Source organism: Dreissena polymorpha, chromosome 5, assembly GCF_020536995.1.
Source record: "Dreissena polymorpha isolate Duluth1 chromosome 5, UMN_Dpol_1.0, whole genome shotgun sequence".
NCBI lineage: Eukaryota > Metazoa > Mollusca > Bivalvia > Myida > Dreissenidae > Dreissena > Dreissena polymorpha.
In genome coordinates, this window is record NC_068359.1 from 116,098,924 (window position 1) to 116,117,779 (window position 18,856).

The 18,856-nt window shown below is 37.4% G+C and overlaps 3 protein-coding genes and 1 long non-coding RNA gene across 4 annotated transcripts in view; all 4 read left to right on the forward strand.

The window, feature by feature from the left end:
- Positions 1–562: 562 nt before the first annotated feature.
- Positions 563–2,171, forward strand: LOC127882452 (uncharacterized). Its single transcript, XR_008050538.1, has 3 exons — positions 563–589; positions 906–1,004; positions 2,072–2,171. It is a non-coding gene; the product is annotated as an uncharacterized LOC127882452 (long non-coding RNA).
- Positions 2,172–2,831: 660 nt separating this feature from the next.
- Positions 2,832–9,186, forward strand: LOC127882448 (uncharacterized). Its single transcript, XM_052431090.1, has 5 exons — positions 2,832–2,902; positions 3,665–3,995; positions 4,596–4,784; positions 6,564–6,717; positions 9,047–9,186. The coding sequence occupies exons 2-4, from the start codon at positions 3,726–3,728 to the stop codon at positions 6,690–6,692; spliced, it is 588 nt and encodes a 195-aa protein (XP_052287050.1). The 5' UTR covers positions 2,832–2,902; positions 3,665–3,725; the 3' UTR covers positions 6,693–6,717; positions 9,047–9,186.
- LOC127831572 (uncharacterized) overlaps positions 9,053–18,856 on the forward strand; it is a 13,876-nt gene continuing 4,072 nt past the window's right edge. Inside the window, exons 1-5 of the mRNA XM_052356552.1 lie at positions 9,053–9,186; positions 9,644–9,787; positions 10,735–11,492; positions 13,330–13,475; positions 18,762–18,856. The exon at positions 18,762–18,856 is cut by the window's right edge and continues 33 nt beyond it. Of these exons, the coding sequence (XP_052212512.1) occupies positions 9,053–9,186; positions 9,644–9,787; positions 10,735–11,492; positions 13,330–13,475; positions 18,762–18,856 (1,277 nt within the window). The remainder of the gene's footprint in view (positions 9,187–9,643; positions 9,788–10,734; positions 11,493–13,329; positions 13,476–18,761) is intronic.
- On the forward strand, positions 14,362–18,546 carry LOC127882440 (uncharacterized). The gene is made up of 2 exons (XM_052431078.1): positions 14,362–14,681; positions 14,855–18,546. Exon 2 carries the CDS (start codon positions 15,184–15,186, stop codon positions 17,140–17,142), a length of 1,959 nt encoding a protein of 652 aa, XP_052287038.1. The 5' UTR covers positions 14,362–14,681; positions 14,855–15,183; the 3' UTR covers positions 17,143–18,546.

Genomic DNA, 18,856 nt, shown 5'->3' on the forward strand with positions numbered 1-18,856 from the left:
TTTCTGTTTTGTTCATTACAAGTATATACGGGGGTCGCACATGAGTTGGTTTGATATACTTTTATTCTAAATCACGTCTAAAAGAGACCCATTAATTAATAGTATCCCTTGTCACCAATCTGTTGAATCTGCATCGTAACTTGTAGTATCAGGGTATTTCCAAGACATTTCGCATTAATTGAACGCCACGCGTGTTTACGAGAAAACAATGTGTCTACTTTATTATAATATTTATTCCCAATAGTATGCATACATAATTAAGCATACGAGCTATTATCTGGGAAAACGGGCCTTAATGCATAAGCGAAAAGTTTCGTCTATATTAGCCTGTGCAGTCCGAACAGGTTAATCAAGGACGTTACTTTCCGCGTTTATGATATTTTACGTTAAATGAAGTCTCATCTTACGACAACCAGTTTTGGCGGAAAGTAGAAAGTTAGCCTGCGCGGACTGCATGTCCATGCATTAAGAATTACTTTTTCAGAGCCGTCGCACCGTGCTTCACCCATGCCTCGACGCTAAGTCGATTTCCTCCGATCTTCTGCTGTCGCTACTCAAGCGGAACCCACCCACCGACATCATAGATCAGGTACTTCATGAATTACTTTAGTATCTTTTTGCATATGATTGACCTTTTTATTGGAAATAGTCCCGGGTCTTTACACACCAAAGAAACGTCGCATAAAATAGTAACTTCAACCTCCGATTCTCACTAATTAAGTCTAATTGTGCGTCAAATATTTTTACCAGCTTATTTCACTTTCACTAACAAAACCTTGACATTTTGACTGGTTGACTGAAAGATGTTAGGAGTCGATATTTTTTATCTCGTCATTAAATCCGAAAATCGTAGAGGCATTGGATCATTTGAATTCAATTACACGAGGATTCCTTTCTGTGTTCAGAGCGACCAGATCGCCCTCCACAATGCCGTGCGACTAGGAAACGCAACGTGCGTGTACCTGCTTCTGAAACACGGGGCCAGTGTCAACCTACAAAATAAGGTAGGCACATGAAATTCAGTGATCGAGTTGTGTCAAGGTAGTCACAGGAAATGACGTCATATACTTGCCGTACGGTGAGCGCAGGTAATGACGTCATTATTTGTGACAAAGTAGGCACAAAAAACGACGTCTTATAAATGCGTTAAGGTAGGCAAAGACAATGTCGTCTTATAGTTGCGTAAAGGTAAGCTCATGAAAGGAAAAGACGTCAAAGAATTGCGTGAAGACACCGAAAATGACGTCATATATTTGCGTTACTGTAGGCACATGCAATTGCTTCATAGTAGAGCAGAAAAGGCAGCTACAAGTAATGACGTCACGTAGACAAACCAATAGACGTCAGGGATGAGTTACCTTCCAGATTAAGGTAGGCTGCACATACATTGGCGTCATGGGGTTGCGTCAAACCGGTAGGCACATACATTGGCGTCATGGGGTTGCGTCAAACAGGTAGGCACATACATTGGCGTCATGGGGTTGCGTCAAACTCCATAACAAGGAAGGAACTGGATATTTCGCCATGATGTATTAACCAGAAGAAGAAGGTAGGCGCAAGGAATGACATAATGGTTTTACTTCAATCGGAACAACATGGGCGCTACAGGAAATGACGTCGCGGAGTTGCGTCAACCTGCAAAACAAAGAAGGCCCAGGAAATGGTGTCATGGGGTTGCTTCAAACACATTAACAAGACTGGCACTGGAAATGACATCATGGATGCGTCAACCTGCAAATATATGCACTGGACGCCACGAATGCGTTTACCTGCAAAACAAGGTTAGAACAGGAAATGGCGTCTTCGAGGTGCTTCAGCCTTCAAAAGAAGGTACGTCATCGCGTTGAATCTTAGAAAAATCTATTGGATTAGTTCATTGTTTTCGGATTTGACGTCTTTAATGGAAGAGCGGAATGGTGTAAACATGATGGTAATAATCCGAAGATCAAAATCATGGACTATGACTATGACAAACATGAGGGATCAATGCCAAAAATTGCAAAAGAAATATGTATTTTGATTACGATATATTCCGCGTAATGAGTAAAATTTGCATGTTTGTATATTGCAGACAACCAGCAGAACGGCACTGCATGAGGCTGCAATACGAGGTCACGTGACCATCACGCAAATACTGCTGTGTTATGGTGCGTCATCGAGCATTAAGGACAAGGTAAGCAGCGTTTGTTTCGATTTTTCGCCGTATGTAATCGCGTCTATCATTCAGATAATACGCATATCTGTGTCATTTATTTTACTACAATTTACGGCGTGTGTGTATTTCGAAGTTAATGATGTCCTTCCGTGTCCCAGCATGCACTATGTGCGGACCCGCAGCGTGGTCCCAACACTCCTACCCTATAAACTTACTAGACTCACGAAAGTTGGGACGATTTTTTGAATTTCCATAAACATTTGGTTGTTTATGAACGATTTTCAATGTTTGTTTAATCTTGTGCTGCGTGTGTGTGTGGTGGGGGGAGGGGGGTGGGGGTGAATGTGGGGGAAGAGCCGGAGAACCAGAAGGAAACCCTACATGTCCAGTATGGTGACCACAAACCAAAATCACATGATTTCGGGAACGAATATCGAATCCAAGTCGCCTAGGTAAGAAACGCGTGTAACAACCACTCTGCTAGCTAGTCGGTAACTTCGTGTTTTTTTTACGCTGAGCATTGACTAAAACATATTATTTAATAATTTCACCATCCACCGAACATAAATTTGAATGGTTGTTTATAGTTTTTACTTATAGCTTGTCAACGAATATGAGAGGCAACCACTTCGAGGACTTTAAAGATTTTGTAATTTTACAGGACGGCAAAATTCCCGCGGAGCTATGCAAGGGAAGCCTGACATCTGGACAGTTCCAGGACATAATCGAGGAGGTCAGCGAGAAAAGGTGCACATAGTTGTTATTTCATAAGTCATTAAACTTGTTTTTAATGCGATTGAAAATGATATATATATAAATATATATATATATATATATATATATATATATATATATATATATATATATATATATATATATATATATATTATATATATATATATATATATATATATATATATATATATATATATACGGAGTTATGTATTGAAATTTGAAAAATCTACATTGTTTGTCTATACGCGAATATCCATAAGGCACACGTGCATACGAGTGCAAAGTTGTTTGTACATAGTGGTTGGTTGACTCCCGAATAATATCTATTCCCAATCGTAGGTTTTTCTTATGGAATTTAAAAGTATCAGGTATCCAACAACTAACATAAAAGTAAACATTTTGAGTCGTGTTAACCAGATATGAGGCAAACAAGAACCATCTACCCTACTATGTATGCATATTGTGCAGCTGGATTCTTGACATTGTATTGCTGCATTTTTAATGTGATGCCCGAATATGGTTTGATGTGCGGACGGTTGGCATGAAACATACAACCATAGTATTACGATGGTAAGGCAAGATATGTCACACATGTTAAAGCAAATGACAATTAGTTCTATTTATACTAATTCTAATACATGTTTTATAACACTTTGTTCAATTTGCCATACTTAAGTTTTATACAAACTAATCAATTCAAATATGGACTATTTTACTGTCCCATTCGCTAAATGTAAAATTTATTAGCACATTATTATCGATCTTGTCTAACAGATTTTGTGTGAAAGAACTGACATCACGTTCGTTCACACAATTCGGACAACTCGGTATCGAAATGCGAGCAAACGGCGAGTTGCTGCAACGTTCTCCGATTTTGTGCAAACGCCAGATGATAGAGCGCGTGCCTGATGTCACCCTGAATCCAGGCGATGACATCATCAGTGACGTATACACGTGTCACTTGCTCGATGAAACGGACTCTGCCGCACCTTACTCCATAGCCATTCGTATCTATAACGTCATTATTACGTCACGCGAGGACGTGCTTGTGCGGCTCGGCGATGGACGTGTTATCAGTGACGTCACACTCAACAATGATCAGCAGGTTTTTTTTCTTTTACTGATAGTACAGATGAGCATGTTGGTTTATTGACAAATTAGATTGTTTCTACGCGAATGAAGAATATAAGCTCATTTCTTACATTTTCATCAAGGTTATTTTTCTAATAAAGCGAACGTGCAAAAGAATGCAAAGATTTCGTTGTATTTTAAGAACTGAATGCAATTAAAATATAAGTATGGGGATTAATACTATAGTATGCGCAGAATAATGTTTCAATTGTCACATTTGTAAAAATTGCAAGTTTGTCAAAAGTATGAAAATATAGATTAGGGAAAAATATGTTACAAGAAAGTGTGAATATGTATGTTTATCAAAAACACGGAAACCTAATACTTAACATAAATACGAAGTATACATATAGACTATTGTTCTAAATATTCTGTATGTTGCTGGCTTAGTAAAAGTGACCTGTTCATAATAAGATGTAATCTTAATTAAACAAATACCAGTATTGTTCAAAGATGGTTGAACACACATTTTATCGGAGCATCTATAATCGGAATGCTCTACATCAAAATTTGAAAACAGGTTTGTGTTAATTGCCAATTAAAAATATAACAGACGGTCTCATTTTTTGTTAAGGGTCAGATCCTCACGTTCGACACCTCTATATCGCGCAAGGAAACCTTTACGGCGCTACTCAAGCCGAAAATAGAACTCTGGGAGGTCGGGACATCAGTCATAGAAGTGACGTCATCGCTGGACAAGAGAGTGAAACTGCGCGTTCCACGGAATGTGTTTATTAAAAGGTCGTCAAGCTTAGCGCTCGAGGTTGGTAAATAATGTATTCGTATAATGGACGTTAAAAACGGTTAAAAAAGTGTTTACGTCAAGTTGCCCTTACCTTTGCACTAAATGCACCGACCCTTGAACATTTAATGAATTTGTCAGATTTGTCTGTGAAACAAAAATGTATTTTAAAACGACAATCGATTACTATACCACATTATTACAGTATATGACGAGTACTTATCTAACATGGTCAATGTAATCAGAAAATTTGCCGATCCCGCTTGCGGAAAGCTCGATATAGCAACACTCGTCTCCCATCTTCAAACGCCAAGGTCGAACTAAGAGGTCGCTGGTGAAATTTTGCCATAAATTAGCTCGCCCGTACTGTTACTTTGTCATTCATCACCCAATCTTAAAATAACTTACCACAAATGGCCACATTGAAGAGACGGTGTGTCGCGTGCAACACATGTCTCCCCGTCTCAAAGGCCCAGGTCACAGTAAGGGGTCAAATATCAAATTGGCCACAAAACAACATGTCCGGACGGCAACTTTGTCATTTATCATGTACTTTTAAAATAATTTACCATAAATGTCTACCATAAGAACACAAGGTATCGCGTGTAAAATTCGGCTACCTACCTCAAAATGAAAAGATTAAACTTAAAGATCAAAGATTAAACTTTTGCATAAAACAGCTTGTTTGGATTGTTACTTCATCAAGCACTTAACTTGTTTTAACACAAATGTTCACCATGTTTAGATTGAGTATGTGAAACAACCGTCTTATTACCTTAATGGTCAATTGTAAAATTTTGCTATTAAAACACATGATCATACTGTAAATGCATTATGCATTATGTAAATTTGAATACTTTACCAACAATGTTAACCATGTGGAGAAGGTGTGTCACGTCGTGTTTTAAGGTCAAGGTCACACTTATGACCTAAGGTCAAATATATGTATTATCCAGCGTATTAAATGAGTACGTGCCCTAATGACAATCGGCTCGACATGTTGCCGACATGCATATAGTCTGGTTGTTGGTTTCATAGTTAGGTTTTGACTGAAATGATTTCAATATAATTTTAAATATAAAAAAGCCTTGACGGTCATGACGCGTATTTGACGCATGGTTTTCCATGGTCAATGTTACTATTCAAGAAAGCATGTTAACTTGAAATCATACTATATTTAAAGGGGCCTTTTCACAGATTTTGGCATTTTTTAAACTTATTCATTAAATGCTTTATATTGATAAATGTAAACATTGGATCGTAAAAGCTCCAGTAAAAAATCAAGAAAAAAATTAAAAAAAGGAAAAGAACATTGCCCGGAGCAGGTTTCGAACCAGTGACCCCTGGTGTCCTGCCAGAGTCCTGAAGTAAAAACGCTTTAGCCTACTGAGCTATTCCGCCGAGTACACATGCTGTACGTATTTTATACCCTATATAAGCAATCTTCGTAGTTTCACAAAATTTAACGACAAAAACAGAACTCTCCAAATTATTCAATCGTTTCGCGTTGCAACGCTTTATAATTTTTAGGTTTTAAAATCGTCAAAAGATGCATATAATGGCTCTATTAGACCATGGTAAATGTTCAGTATTACTGTTTCCTCACAAATATCATAACTAAAACGAAAATTTGCGAATCTGAAACAACTTTTTTCAATTTTGTCAATTTACCAAAGCGTGAAAAGATCCCTTTAAGTAACAAACGGTACCGATATAAACATAGAGGCAATTAAATAACTCCTGCTTCTTATTCGTCATGACTAGATACACTAGACGATGCGTTGATTACAATTTTATCAGATTCTAGAGATGCCAGAGGAGGCGGATATAATTGAAGGGCAAATCATAGCCGCGACACCGGTGTACAAGTTGAGCGCAGACGACACAGCCATCGCCAGTTTACAGATCGAAGTAAGATTATCGACCTGATATTGTAGCGTGCACATTACGATCAGTAAGATTCTGCAGATGTGTTTTATTGCCCCTGATACACAAGGGGATTAGCGCTATTTTACTCGCCAGTGGAGATACGCCCTTAGGCATTGTTTTCTTATCACCTTGTACACACATCCCCGATCTGTCAAATTACCCATTGTGCTCAATGCTTCATCTTTTGATGGTGGGTGTAACACGTCTTTTGATTGGACAAGGAAAGAGAAACAGAGAATGGATGTAACTGATACAGAAGGTCGTAGGTCTGAACGATAATAGTGTTTTCTCTTTTGAATTCATACCTCCTCTAGAGTCATAGCTTATTAAACATTTCTGTGAAAACTTGTCTTGTAGTTACTGACATATAACCATAGTAGTATTTTCTCTTTGAAATCAAACCTCCTCTACAGTCATACTTTATGTTACATTTCATAATAAAGGTTTTTTAGTTTCAAAGGTTGCTTTTACTTCTTTATAAAGTGTAATACATTTCTGAAATCTAAAAATTTAAACATGTGTGTGAATTTCACACCAAGGGGTCGTTGATAAAGCATGTCACGCTTTTTTTACCATTTTTACCTCGGCATGTCACAAACTGTTACAAAATCTTGGACCCCCTTCCCTAAAGTACGTCACAAACTCACACTTTCAAACATTTTTTTTTAATTAATACTTAGTTTAAATTTAATCTAAAACTCAATTCACTATTCAACCGTATTTAAATTTCACTTACCGGTAAAAGAACTTTCACATTACAGGCTTTTATAACTGTAGGGTTGTTACGATGAGCAGTATGAATATGTATCCACGTGTTAACCTCTAATAAAACGAAATTATAATTTAGATTTTCTTTCAACCCTTAACTAACTAAAAATGGAACAGTCCAATTATTTCGTCATTGAAATCTGTGTGGATGTTGTGCCTATCGAATAAGCCGGCCCAGCCAAGTTGCCTATTACACATTCGAACAACAGAATCAGGAGATACGCAATTCGTCTTATTTTGACATCAAACTAATTCAAATGTTTCACAAATTTTTGAAAATTATTTTTAAATTCTACTAAAGAAATAATAAATAAATTATACATTTTTTTAAATAAATGTGTGACATCACACATGGCCTGACTCCCCTCCCCCATGTCACAAACTGTCACTTTCTTACTCACCCTCCCCCACCTGGAGCGTGACATACTTTATGGACGGCCCGTAATGGTTAAAGCTTTAGACTTTAGAAAGGTGCTGATTTACTTGTTATATATCCATACATTTATAACACAACATATGTTTCTATATGCATTAAAATTCACCTTGAACAGTGCCTAATAAAAAAAAATCTATTCGGGAGGGGCAACCCCTCCCGCACCCTCCCCGTTTGGGCCCCCCCAGTCAACATTTCCTGGGTACGGCCCTGAAGAACATAATCATCGTTTATTAAAAAGAGCTAGAAAAAAAATCTGATTAACGTACTTGAAACCTCCGTAAGCATGTTTTTTTTCTGGTGTTGCTGGACCTTAAATGTTACAAACTTAAAGATTAAACCTAAGCTCATGTGTAAATATTTAAAACAGTGTCAATCAAACAAAGGTCAATTGTAACAAGCGATCGCATTTGTCAGTAGGATATCTTTTGAGATTTGTGTTGGGATTTAGAACTCCCCGAGAAGTGGGGCCGTTTGTTAACTTGTTACAAACTGCATGCATCCCTTATTCTCATAGTATCGGACCTCCGCATCGTATCGTGACTTAAACGAAAACCCCTCAAGTAGTGCTAGACAGTTAATGCTTTTCAATTTTAAGAAGTTTTTTTTAAATTTTTATTTAATGAAAATGAGGACGATCAATTTCATGATTTTCGGGTTTCATTGGAAAGTAGGTCATGTCTATTCCAGGGTGATGCTATGCTTTTTAAATTACGTAATACATATTTGTATTAGTTTGTTTATAGGTTTATCAAATGTTTTATGTGAAAAAATGTGAATATAATTTAGGAACAACATGAGCAAGAGTTTCATTTTTGCATTCAGAATCTATTTATAGAACAAGAACATTTGCATAGTCACAAACCTTAGCAACCAATCAGAAGGGCCGATATTATGAGAAACTTTGTACATGATACATATTACTACAGGGAGCTAAGACTAGTCAGTATTTAGTCAAAACATGTTCGATTTAAATGCTGCTTTTGTTTACTTTTGTTCAAGAATACACATGTGACTATAGAATGACATATAAAACCTGTGTGTTTGTTATCTTTTCACTTAAAATATTAAGATGTATTCGTTAAAAGGGCCGATACTACGGATACAGATGCTTATAGCCATATTATATAAATACATTTTCGTGATTCCCTAGATTCCGATGCCTGCCAGTTTTGGTGCCGACAGCGAACTCGTTGTTCTACAGCACGTAGGTGACACGTGGTCACGTGTTTCCGGTATACATGACGACTCCAATCCGATGTCTGTCATCTGCGATGTTTCAGCTTTACCAGTGTAAGCGCTAATAATCGATTTGTACTGGCGCATATTTTATATGTTTCAATGGCTACACTTTGTATTGGGAACGGAAAGTTAAAATCACACAGCTTGTACGAATAGCGAAACATCCTTCGTCCGTATGTCCAAAACTTAACGATAACAGTGCTAGATCCCTATTTTTTTTACTACAAACTGTATCATGTATTCTGACTATCATACAATTTATAAAATTAAATGACAGAAACGCAGTGTGCTTGAAACATATCGAATACTTTTATCATATTTTAAAATATTTCATTTTACATCTTGCTAAATAAAACCCAAGTTTACCGTATATAAAAGTAATCATATCAATATTGTAATGCGGAAAGCAATGTCGGTGAACTGACGTGTGCCCGTTAATCGAAAATTACACCACCAATGCAATAAGAGAAATATTATGTCTCGAATTTCTCTCCATATTTGTTACCAGTCACGTGATGGCCGCCCAGGTAGTACCGGGCACGGGAGACGCCGCGCTCTTCAAGGAGGCAACCGCGGCGCTCTCTCAGACCCTGCACACCCATTGCAACGTCGGCTTTCTGTGCTTCTCGAAATGCGTGGAGCGCACCGCGAGGTATGAAGGAATAAAATGCAGCGTTTGGTTTAGTTAAAACCTATTTATTTGAAGTTTGCTGTATTTTATTGAGACAGTATTCAGTTCGTTTCATTTGTGAAAACAATACTACTTCTTAAAAATGAAGATCCTTTTGAAAGCTCAAAGGGTGAGGCCCCGAACCCAGACCGTCCTGATCGCCAGACGGAACCTTGTCAATTTCTCCACTGCGTTTGGTTTAATGTATTTGGAAAATGCTTGCTCGAAAGAGAAAAGTACTGTTTAATGCTCCCTTATAAGTATCATATTCCTAAAGTTCTCAACTTTACTTACGAGGAAAATATTAATCACATATGTCCGTCAGTCCATCCGTTTATCTCTTCTAGAAACTAGCAGCAATATGCCTGTGTTTGTTGTTAGGGATTCAAATAAACTTCATACTTAAGTTCTTTTAGGAAGAATGCTTAGTGTTATTAGGGGTATAACTCATCAGGAACATTTGACTCGCACAGTCGCGGTGCTTCATGTCTGTGTAAAGTGTCATAGAATTGGTACACACGAAACATTTCATTTTTACGACATTTGTATATAGAAAGAAATGTATTTGACATCTTTGTATAGACAAAATTGTAATAGTATTTGTTTGCTGTTGCATTATTTCTTCTTCTTCTTCTTCTTCTTCTTCTTCTTCTTCTTCTTCTTCTTCTTCTTCTCTTCTTCTCTTCTTCTTCTTCTTCTTCTTTTCTCTTCTCCTCCTCCTCTTCTTCTTCTTGTTATTCTTCGTCTTCTTTTTCTTCTTCTTCTTCACCTCCTTCTTCTTCTTATTCATCTTCTTCTTTTTTCTTCTTCTTCTTGTCACTCTCCTTCTTATTACTATTATTGTTATTAATATGTTAGTATGTTCATTTTAAAAATCACAATCACGTTCATCCCTCAGGTTCACAGTTGTGCTGGAGTGTTGCCCGCAGAAAGACATTGGACGCCCGCCGTCAGGCGTGGACACTACAGGGATTCAAGGAGCAATCGCGAGAAAACATGGCCGAGAGTCGGCCTGAGGCATTTTCGATCAAAAGTTTGGAAGAATTTCATATCTTGTTTTGTGACAAAAACAATTTATTAAGGGCGGACCTTCACCGGCGAGATCTCAGCTTCCACCGTAAGCGTCTGAACGTGCTGACGTTTGAAATCGACCTGAAAGGCAGAACGGTGCAGTTCATGAATTGTCGATTGGTAGTATCGAAACGTGTAGATACAGACAACGCGAAGCAGGGCGATAAGCAGCGGTTGACCTATTTTGACGTGAATCTTGTTGTCAACCCCGTGGATGCTGGCTGGTCCAAATCAACCGAAACGGTCCGCATGTCGCAGAATCCGCGGAATACTTCTAGCGCTCGATCCGTTCGGGGATTGGAGCAATCTCAAATGAGGAACGTCAAAACCGCTAGGCAGCGCGATCTTTCCTCAAAGTCGATGGCGGACGCTGGAACTTCTGGTTCCGTTGTGGGAATCGAACGCTCACCGAAACCAATGGAGGCTCGAGCTTTGAATGTTAAGCCTGCTATGGATGGTTTGGCGAGGCTGCAAGCAACAGTTGAGCGCGCGCTGAACAATGTGGATCCAGTACCCGACATCGAGATAGTGGTGACACCGCCTGAGGAACAGGAAGCGCCGGAGGAGAAATCTCGTGACCCGGACATGAAGTATCTGAGCAATAACAGCAATGCGGGTAAGAGCCTTTACGTTATAATATTATCTGCGTTTAATTAACTTATCGTGTATTATAATACTTCTACCATCAGTACTTTTGCCACTTCTGCAACTAATAATGACGAGTTTGATGATACTTATAATACTACTAATACCACTACTGATACTTCTACTGCTGCTGCTGCTGCTTCTACTGCTGCTACTACTACTACTACTAGTACTACTACTAGCACTACTACTACTACTACTACTACTACTACTACTACTACTACTACTACTACTACTACTACTACTACTACTACTACTACTACTACTACTACTACTGCTGCTTCTACTGCTACTGCTGCTGCTGCTGCTGCTGCTGCTTCTACTGCTACTGCTACTGCTACTACTACTACTACTACTACTACTACTACTACTACTACTACTACTTCTACTACTACCACTACTACTACTACTACTACTACTACTACTTCTTCTACTACTACTAATACTACTACTACTACTACAACTACTACTACTAGTACTACTACTACTACTACTACTTCTACTACTACTACTACTTCTTCTACTACTACTACTACTACTACTACTACTACTACTACTACTACTACTACTACTACTACTACTACTACTACTACTTCTACTACTACTACTACTACTATTTCTGCTTCTTCTACTACTAATTGCATACTCCACGCATTTACATCAGTGGAAAAATAATAAATTATATCTATACTTGTTAAAATAATAAAAGATAAAATAAATATAATTAATGTTCATGTTTAGCACCATTTTAAGTTCAATGAACGCATATCCATATGAGCTATAAAAAATAAGAAATACTATTGGATTGTTTGTGGTAGATTCTAATGCTGTAGTTATTAGAACTTAAAATATGTCTTAAAAAATTAATACGTGCGATTTTTTAAAGAAATTTGATAAATATGTCAACACATGCTTAAAAGCTACCTTTCAACGCTCTATTCGATTAAAATATGTCGCAATATAAAACGAAACCTTAATTATGTCTATGCATACTGTATGTAAATCAATTTGATAGTTCGAAACAATTACTTACTCCCTGTACATATAACCTACAATAAGAAATAGCACTTAAAATTCGTCTTAATTTTCGTAAGTGCAATATGTTTTATGTTTTTTTAAGCATACATGCTTAACCTCCGGTTAATCGCATATTTTGACTGTTTGCGAGAATAGCTTTTCTCAAAACAAAGCCGCCATAAAAAAAACATGTAATTTTGATCGATTGAAATTTATTTTGGAATTTCCTTTTGTCCGTTTTATTGTTTTTACCTTGAACATATTATCAAGTGACCTTTTTTAAATTACACTGTGTTGTATTCAATGAGATGAAGTTACTTACTGACATCACGTGTGATATAAGTGGTTACCGTCAAGAAGCAATCTTGTTTAAGACATCTTCAGTCGGACGCTTCTATACTTCGATATGTATCAGCGACACATTGAAGTGAATCTTTGGATTTGATTTAAATCAGATTGCGCCTGGACGGTAACCTCTGCAGGTAAGGACCTAATTCACTTCGATATAAAAATGACCCTCGCTTTTGGAAAACAGGTTTTAATGCATTAACGTTCTCCCAGATTAGCTTGTGCCGTCCGCCCAGGCTTATCAGGGACGACACTTCACGTCTAAACTGGATTTTCGTTTAGAGGAGACTTCCTTCTACGAAAAATTTCATAACAGCGGAAAATGTCGTCCCTGATTAGCCTGTGCGGACTGCACATGCCTATCTGGGATACAACTTTACGCACAGGCATTAACCCCGTTTTCCCAGATTGAGGCCAACATTCAAATTATTATCTACAATCAGTGTTGCTGGACGATGCCCTACTAGACGATCTCGTCGAGGCGTTCGGCGCCTCGTGGTACAAGGCGTTCGTGCTGATGGGGTTGCCCTTCATGGAGATTGACACCGCCCTCCTGACGTCCAAAAACGTCAACGTCACCAAACGTCAGGTTTGTAAGCTGTAAAATCAACGTCACCAAACGTCACGTTGGTATATCCGCTAACGACAAGCTCACTAAACGTCACGTTGATCAGCCTTAACGTCAACGTCACCAAACGTCAGGTTGGTAAGCCCACGTACGTTTACGTCAACAAACTTTACGTTGATAAGCTTTAATTTCAACGTCTTCAAACGCCAGGTTGCCCACTAACGTCAACGTCACCGAACGCTAGGGTGGTAAGTTTTAAACGCGTTCCTTGACCCGTATTAAATAAACTCTTAAGGGAAAACTTTAAACCCTTAACATGATAACACCCTCTTGCTAGTGTATGTATTTAATTTTCACCAACTTTTTTAAGTTAACCAAAGGAATTAGATTTGCTGTTCTCGAATCTGTAACCAGGAACCACTGGCGGTACAATTTAAAAAAGAGTATTTAAAGTACAAATGAAGTTAAGGTTCCATGCGACGCGATGTGGTATTGGTTTAGAAGTGTTTGTCCAGGTGTCGTATATCAAACTATTTTAACGATTTAAACTATTTTTGTTCAGCCTTATACATATGGGTTTTTTCTTGAGCAATTGATTTCCATTGGTGCATCAATCTTTGTTCGAGTTCTCAAAAATTATTAACTATTATATCGAGGGGTAAGGGCCAGAACGTGATAAGTGCAGTTTTGAAGGAAAATCGGGTTTTGCAAAAGAAATATGTAATATTTACTGCCGCATCTTTTGCACTAAAAACCAGGCTTATATTCAGTCATTTAACATAATTATTGTATAGAACCCCCTTGCACTAAGTGTTATGGAGTATTTTTGTATTATGCCAGAACGTTATATATCCATTCCTGATAGAACCAGACTGTAGTAAATGCACTTGGTACAATCTGGCTAGAAAAAAATAAATGAAAATGAGACAGAAAGTAGGAACCAAAATGATATAAGTGCACTTGTATATAAATAGAAAAGAAACATACTAGGATTTTTCAGAGGCATAATGTAATAAGTACACTTATGCCTGTTTAGATTAATATGTAAGGCAACACTTGCAGTGTGATAATGTTTCAAGTGCCTATACCTAATTATCTGATAACACCTAAGTATCAAGTTAAACAATTAAACAAGATAGCAGATGTTTTGTCTTGTACCTGGAATGGAATGTGAACATAAAAACTTATGTTTTCATCAAGTAAGGAAGGCAATGTATTAAATGTTAGGTGAGTATTGATTTAGTTCTTCAATTATTTAGTAGTTTTTACTTCATTATTTTGTATAGTAAATTTACAAGTAAATCATGTTATTAGAGCCTATCATTTTCTTCGAAATGAATAGAGTTTGTTATTACAGATTGATATTAAATTATTACATAATTATTAAAATATATTTGCAGAATGGAGCCTACAGAAGACTGGGAATCAATATCTAAAATGTTAGAAGAAGATTTTAGTGATGAAAATAAAGATACTGATGAAAACATTGTGTTCATAGCAACAAAACTGCAAGATGAACTGGACAATAATTTAAATGATAAACAAGAATCAGCAAATATTTTAGAAAAAGATGATAAAACTGAAAAATCTGCAGAGAAAAACACTTATTCTGATGACAACGATAGTGAAAATATTCCCTTAGCGGATTTAGTCAGACAAAGGCAGAGGCAATGTAAACGGTCTTTATTTAAAGGAGACAGTACCTGTAGTGAAAGCGAATTAGACACAGATGATGATGTTGCTGATCCGACATATAGAATCAATAAAAAAAGACATACATTCTTCTGACTCTGAAATGAATGAAGTTCCAAAACGTAAGAAGAAGAAAATAATTAAGAAAAGAAATCTATCAGAAGCAAGAAGAAAGATGCATGCTGAAAGATCTTACCACTTACCCAGTGGAAAGAATGTACAACCTTCACCTTCAGGTTCAAAGGAAAAAATAAGAAACAAAGCATGGAAACGAATACCAACCAAACTTTCACGAACAAAACGCAATACGCCAGGTCGCCCGATGGCTTTCAGGCATATGCACCAAGCAATTGAAAAAGCAAAGCAAGAAAGTTCCAACCAGCACAAAGCAAGACAACTTATAAGCGATATGCACAAGCGAAATATAGATGCCTTGTTAGCAAGCAATGGATTGAAAAGAGTAAGAATAGAGGGTGATGGAAATTGCCTGTTTAAAGCTGTTTGTGTTTCAACTTGTGACTTTGAATCACCAGAAATTCTTCGACAGAAACTATGTGATCATCTATCAGCAAAGTTAGATACATACATAGATTTTTTACCAAACAATACTTGTGCCAATAAAATGGATAAGTACATATCAAAAGTAAATTTCTTGCGAGAAGAAGGGCACTGGGACTACGACCTTACAGATGCTTTGCCCCTAGCAATAGCGAATGTTTCTGGAAGAGTATTGAAAATTTACTGTAGCAGGCGTGCTAATCCTATGTATGAGATAAGACCAACATTGCATGCAGACACTGATGCGAATGACTGCATAAATCTGGCATTCATACAAGTGCCAGGCCTCGAACATTATGATGCTTGCACCAATGCAACTACACCCAAGAATGCTAACTATGACTTCACTGACACTGGAATACCAACGAACGAACACAAAGAAACTGTTGATGTACAGACTATCACGCCAAGAAAGCAGGCAAAGTATAACAGTCCTGCAAAATTTACAGGGAAAAGAAAACGCAAGGCACAGCCAGAAAAGTGGAAGAAAAATATTAGAAAGAAACGACGCATGCTTGGACTACAGTACACAAATACAAAAGGGAAGTCTGTTGAAGCAAAGCGGCTATTAGATGCTCGTTGCAACTGCAGATATAAATGTAGAAAAATCTTCACACATGAGCAAAGAGATGCAGTTTTTCAAAACTACTGGAATATTGGATCCTTCGAACGCCAAAAGGACTTTTTATGTTCCAATGTGAAGGAAAACACTCCTGAGAGAGTTCGTTCAAGTGCAAAGAAGAGACGTGTGTGTTCAAGAAGCTTCTACCTTGACAATAAACGAGTCTGTACAGATTTTTTTCTTAGAACGTTAAATATTGGCAATAGGGTGGTAGAAACGGCTTTGAAGTCCTCATCCACTGGAATATTTGCTGCATTTGACAAAAGAGGGAAACATACACCACACAATAAGACCCCAGAAGCAGTGATTAACCAGGTTAGACAGCATATTGAATCTTTCCCTACGGTTGAGGCCCACTATACAAGGCAAGACACAAGGAGAAAATTTCTTGGAAGTGATCTTAATATCACACAGATGTACAGGTTATATAAAGAGAAGTGTGTAGCAGAGAAAAAGAAAGCTGTCAGTGCCTCAAAGTACAGAACAGTATTCTGTGAGGAATATAATTATTCATTTCATGTACCTAAAAAAGATCAATGTCAAACATGTGTCGTATTCCACCAGAAAGAGACAGATGGTGAATTAACAGAAACCATCAAACAGGACTACGAAGAGCACATTAAACGAAAGTTAAAAGCAAGAGCTGAGAAAGAAAACGACAAAACTAAAGCCAAAGAAGATAAATCATACTGTGTTGCTACTTTTGACTTGGAAGCCGTGTTACCAGTACCGTGTTCCCTTGTCAGCCAAGTCTACTATAAGCGGAAACTAAGTTGTTTCAATTTTCGTTCTATTCTTTGGCAGATGCAAGTGTAACTTGCTACCTGTGGAATGAAACCGAAGGCAACAGGGGATCGTGCGAGATAGGAACTTGCATTCAGACTTACATACAGTCATTGCCAGTGACAACAAAACATCTGGTCCTTTACTCAGATTGTTGTTCAGGACAGAATCGAAACAGGTTCATTGCATCAGCTTTGCTACAAGCCATCAGTAAAAGTCCTAGTTTAGAAACAATCGATCAAAAATTTCTAGAAACAGGACACACTCAGATGGAGAGTGATTCGGTGCATGCAGCAGTAGAAAATGCTAAGAGGCGTACTTCAGTCTTTGTTCCAAGCGAATGGGACACAATCGTTAGATTGGCTCGGAAGAAAAAACCGTATACAGTTGTGCCTATGAAACACTATGACTTCCACGATTTAAAGTGTCTGGCAAAGTCTGTATTTCCACAAAATATCATTGATCTTGAAGGAAGAAGAATTCAATGGATGAAAGTTAAGTGGCTCCAGTTTCGAAAAGCAGACATAAGCAATATTTATGTCAAGCATGACTTTGACGAGGAATTCCAGTGCATAAAAATCAAACAGTCACGAAAAGGTATTTCTCTCAGTTCAAAGCTACCACGACTGTATACTGAGAAACTGCCAATAGCAACTGCTAAAAAGAAAGATTTAATTTCTTTGTGTAGAAATGGAACAATACCCTCGGAGTATCACAAATACTACGAAGACATACCAGATGACAAAAATGTGAGAGACTGCTTACCAGATCCTGACGCACTGGAAAGCGATAAAGACTCCGACCCAGAGTAAGGATCAGCTTGATTGAGTTTTGTTACAATACATGCATAGGTGTTGTATTCAGTGGACAGTTGAAATCAGTAAACAGTTAAATTGGTACAAAAGAAACAGTAAAATGTATAGTGACAGAGGTCTCTTCATAAACAATATTTACAGAGAGGACTATATGAAAGTTTTGTTTGACAAAAAATGTTACTTGTGACATTTTTAGTGTTTACCCAGTATACAATTCAGTGAAATTCTTATTCTTAGTACACTTAAACTATTTTCTATAGCATGCACATGTGCAAAGTGTTTTCTGCTAGTTTTCAGTAAGTGCACTTAAAACTATATAAACACAGATAATCAGTCATAAGTGCAGGTACATTTGTAAACAAGTGCACTTAGTGCGTTTATACACTAAATTGCTCGACAGACTAGTTTCATGCCAATAAGATATAAGTACATTTTTCTTTAAAACACCAATTTGTATATAACCCTGCTTATTCTTAAGTTTAGTGTATTATCTTATGAGTATTTGCTAGTATATAATCAATTTATCATATGCCTATCTTATTTCAAATAAAATATATTATTACTCAAAACCTTATTTTTGATTTTCCCAAAAGTGTGAAAAGTGCACTTATCACGTTCTGGCCCTTACCCCTCGATATATGTTTTCTTAGTGTTTAGTTCAGCACAGGAGTAACAATTTTTATGTCGATCTCCGTCTGAGCAGCAATCAACCTTTGCTTTGTTTGTTTACTTAACTATACTGGATTTGGCGGTAAACGTGTGTTTTGAAAGCTGACAGGCTTTCCGGACTAAAATGTCATAAGAGTTTAATATCATGTAAGACAATGTGTATGGTAGATGTTCCGCACCTGGCGCAACGTAAACCAGTCACGTGACGACCTTGGCGTGCCTCTTTTGATGGGGGCGCTCTTCAAGGGAGGCTTCCGGAACGT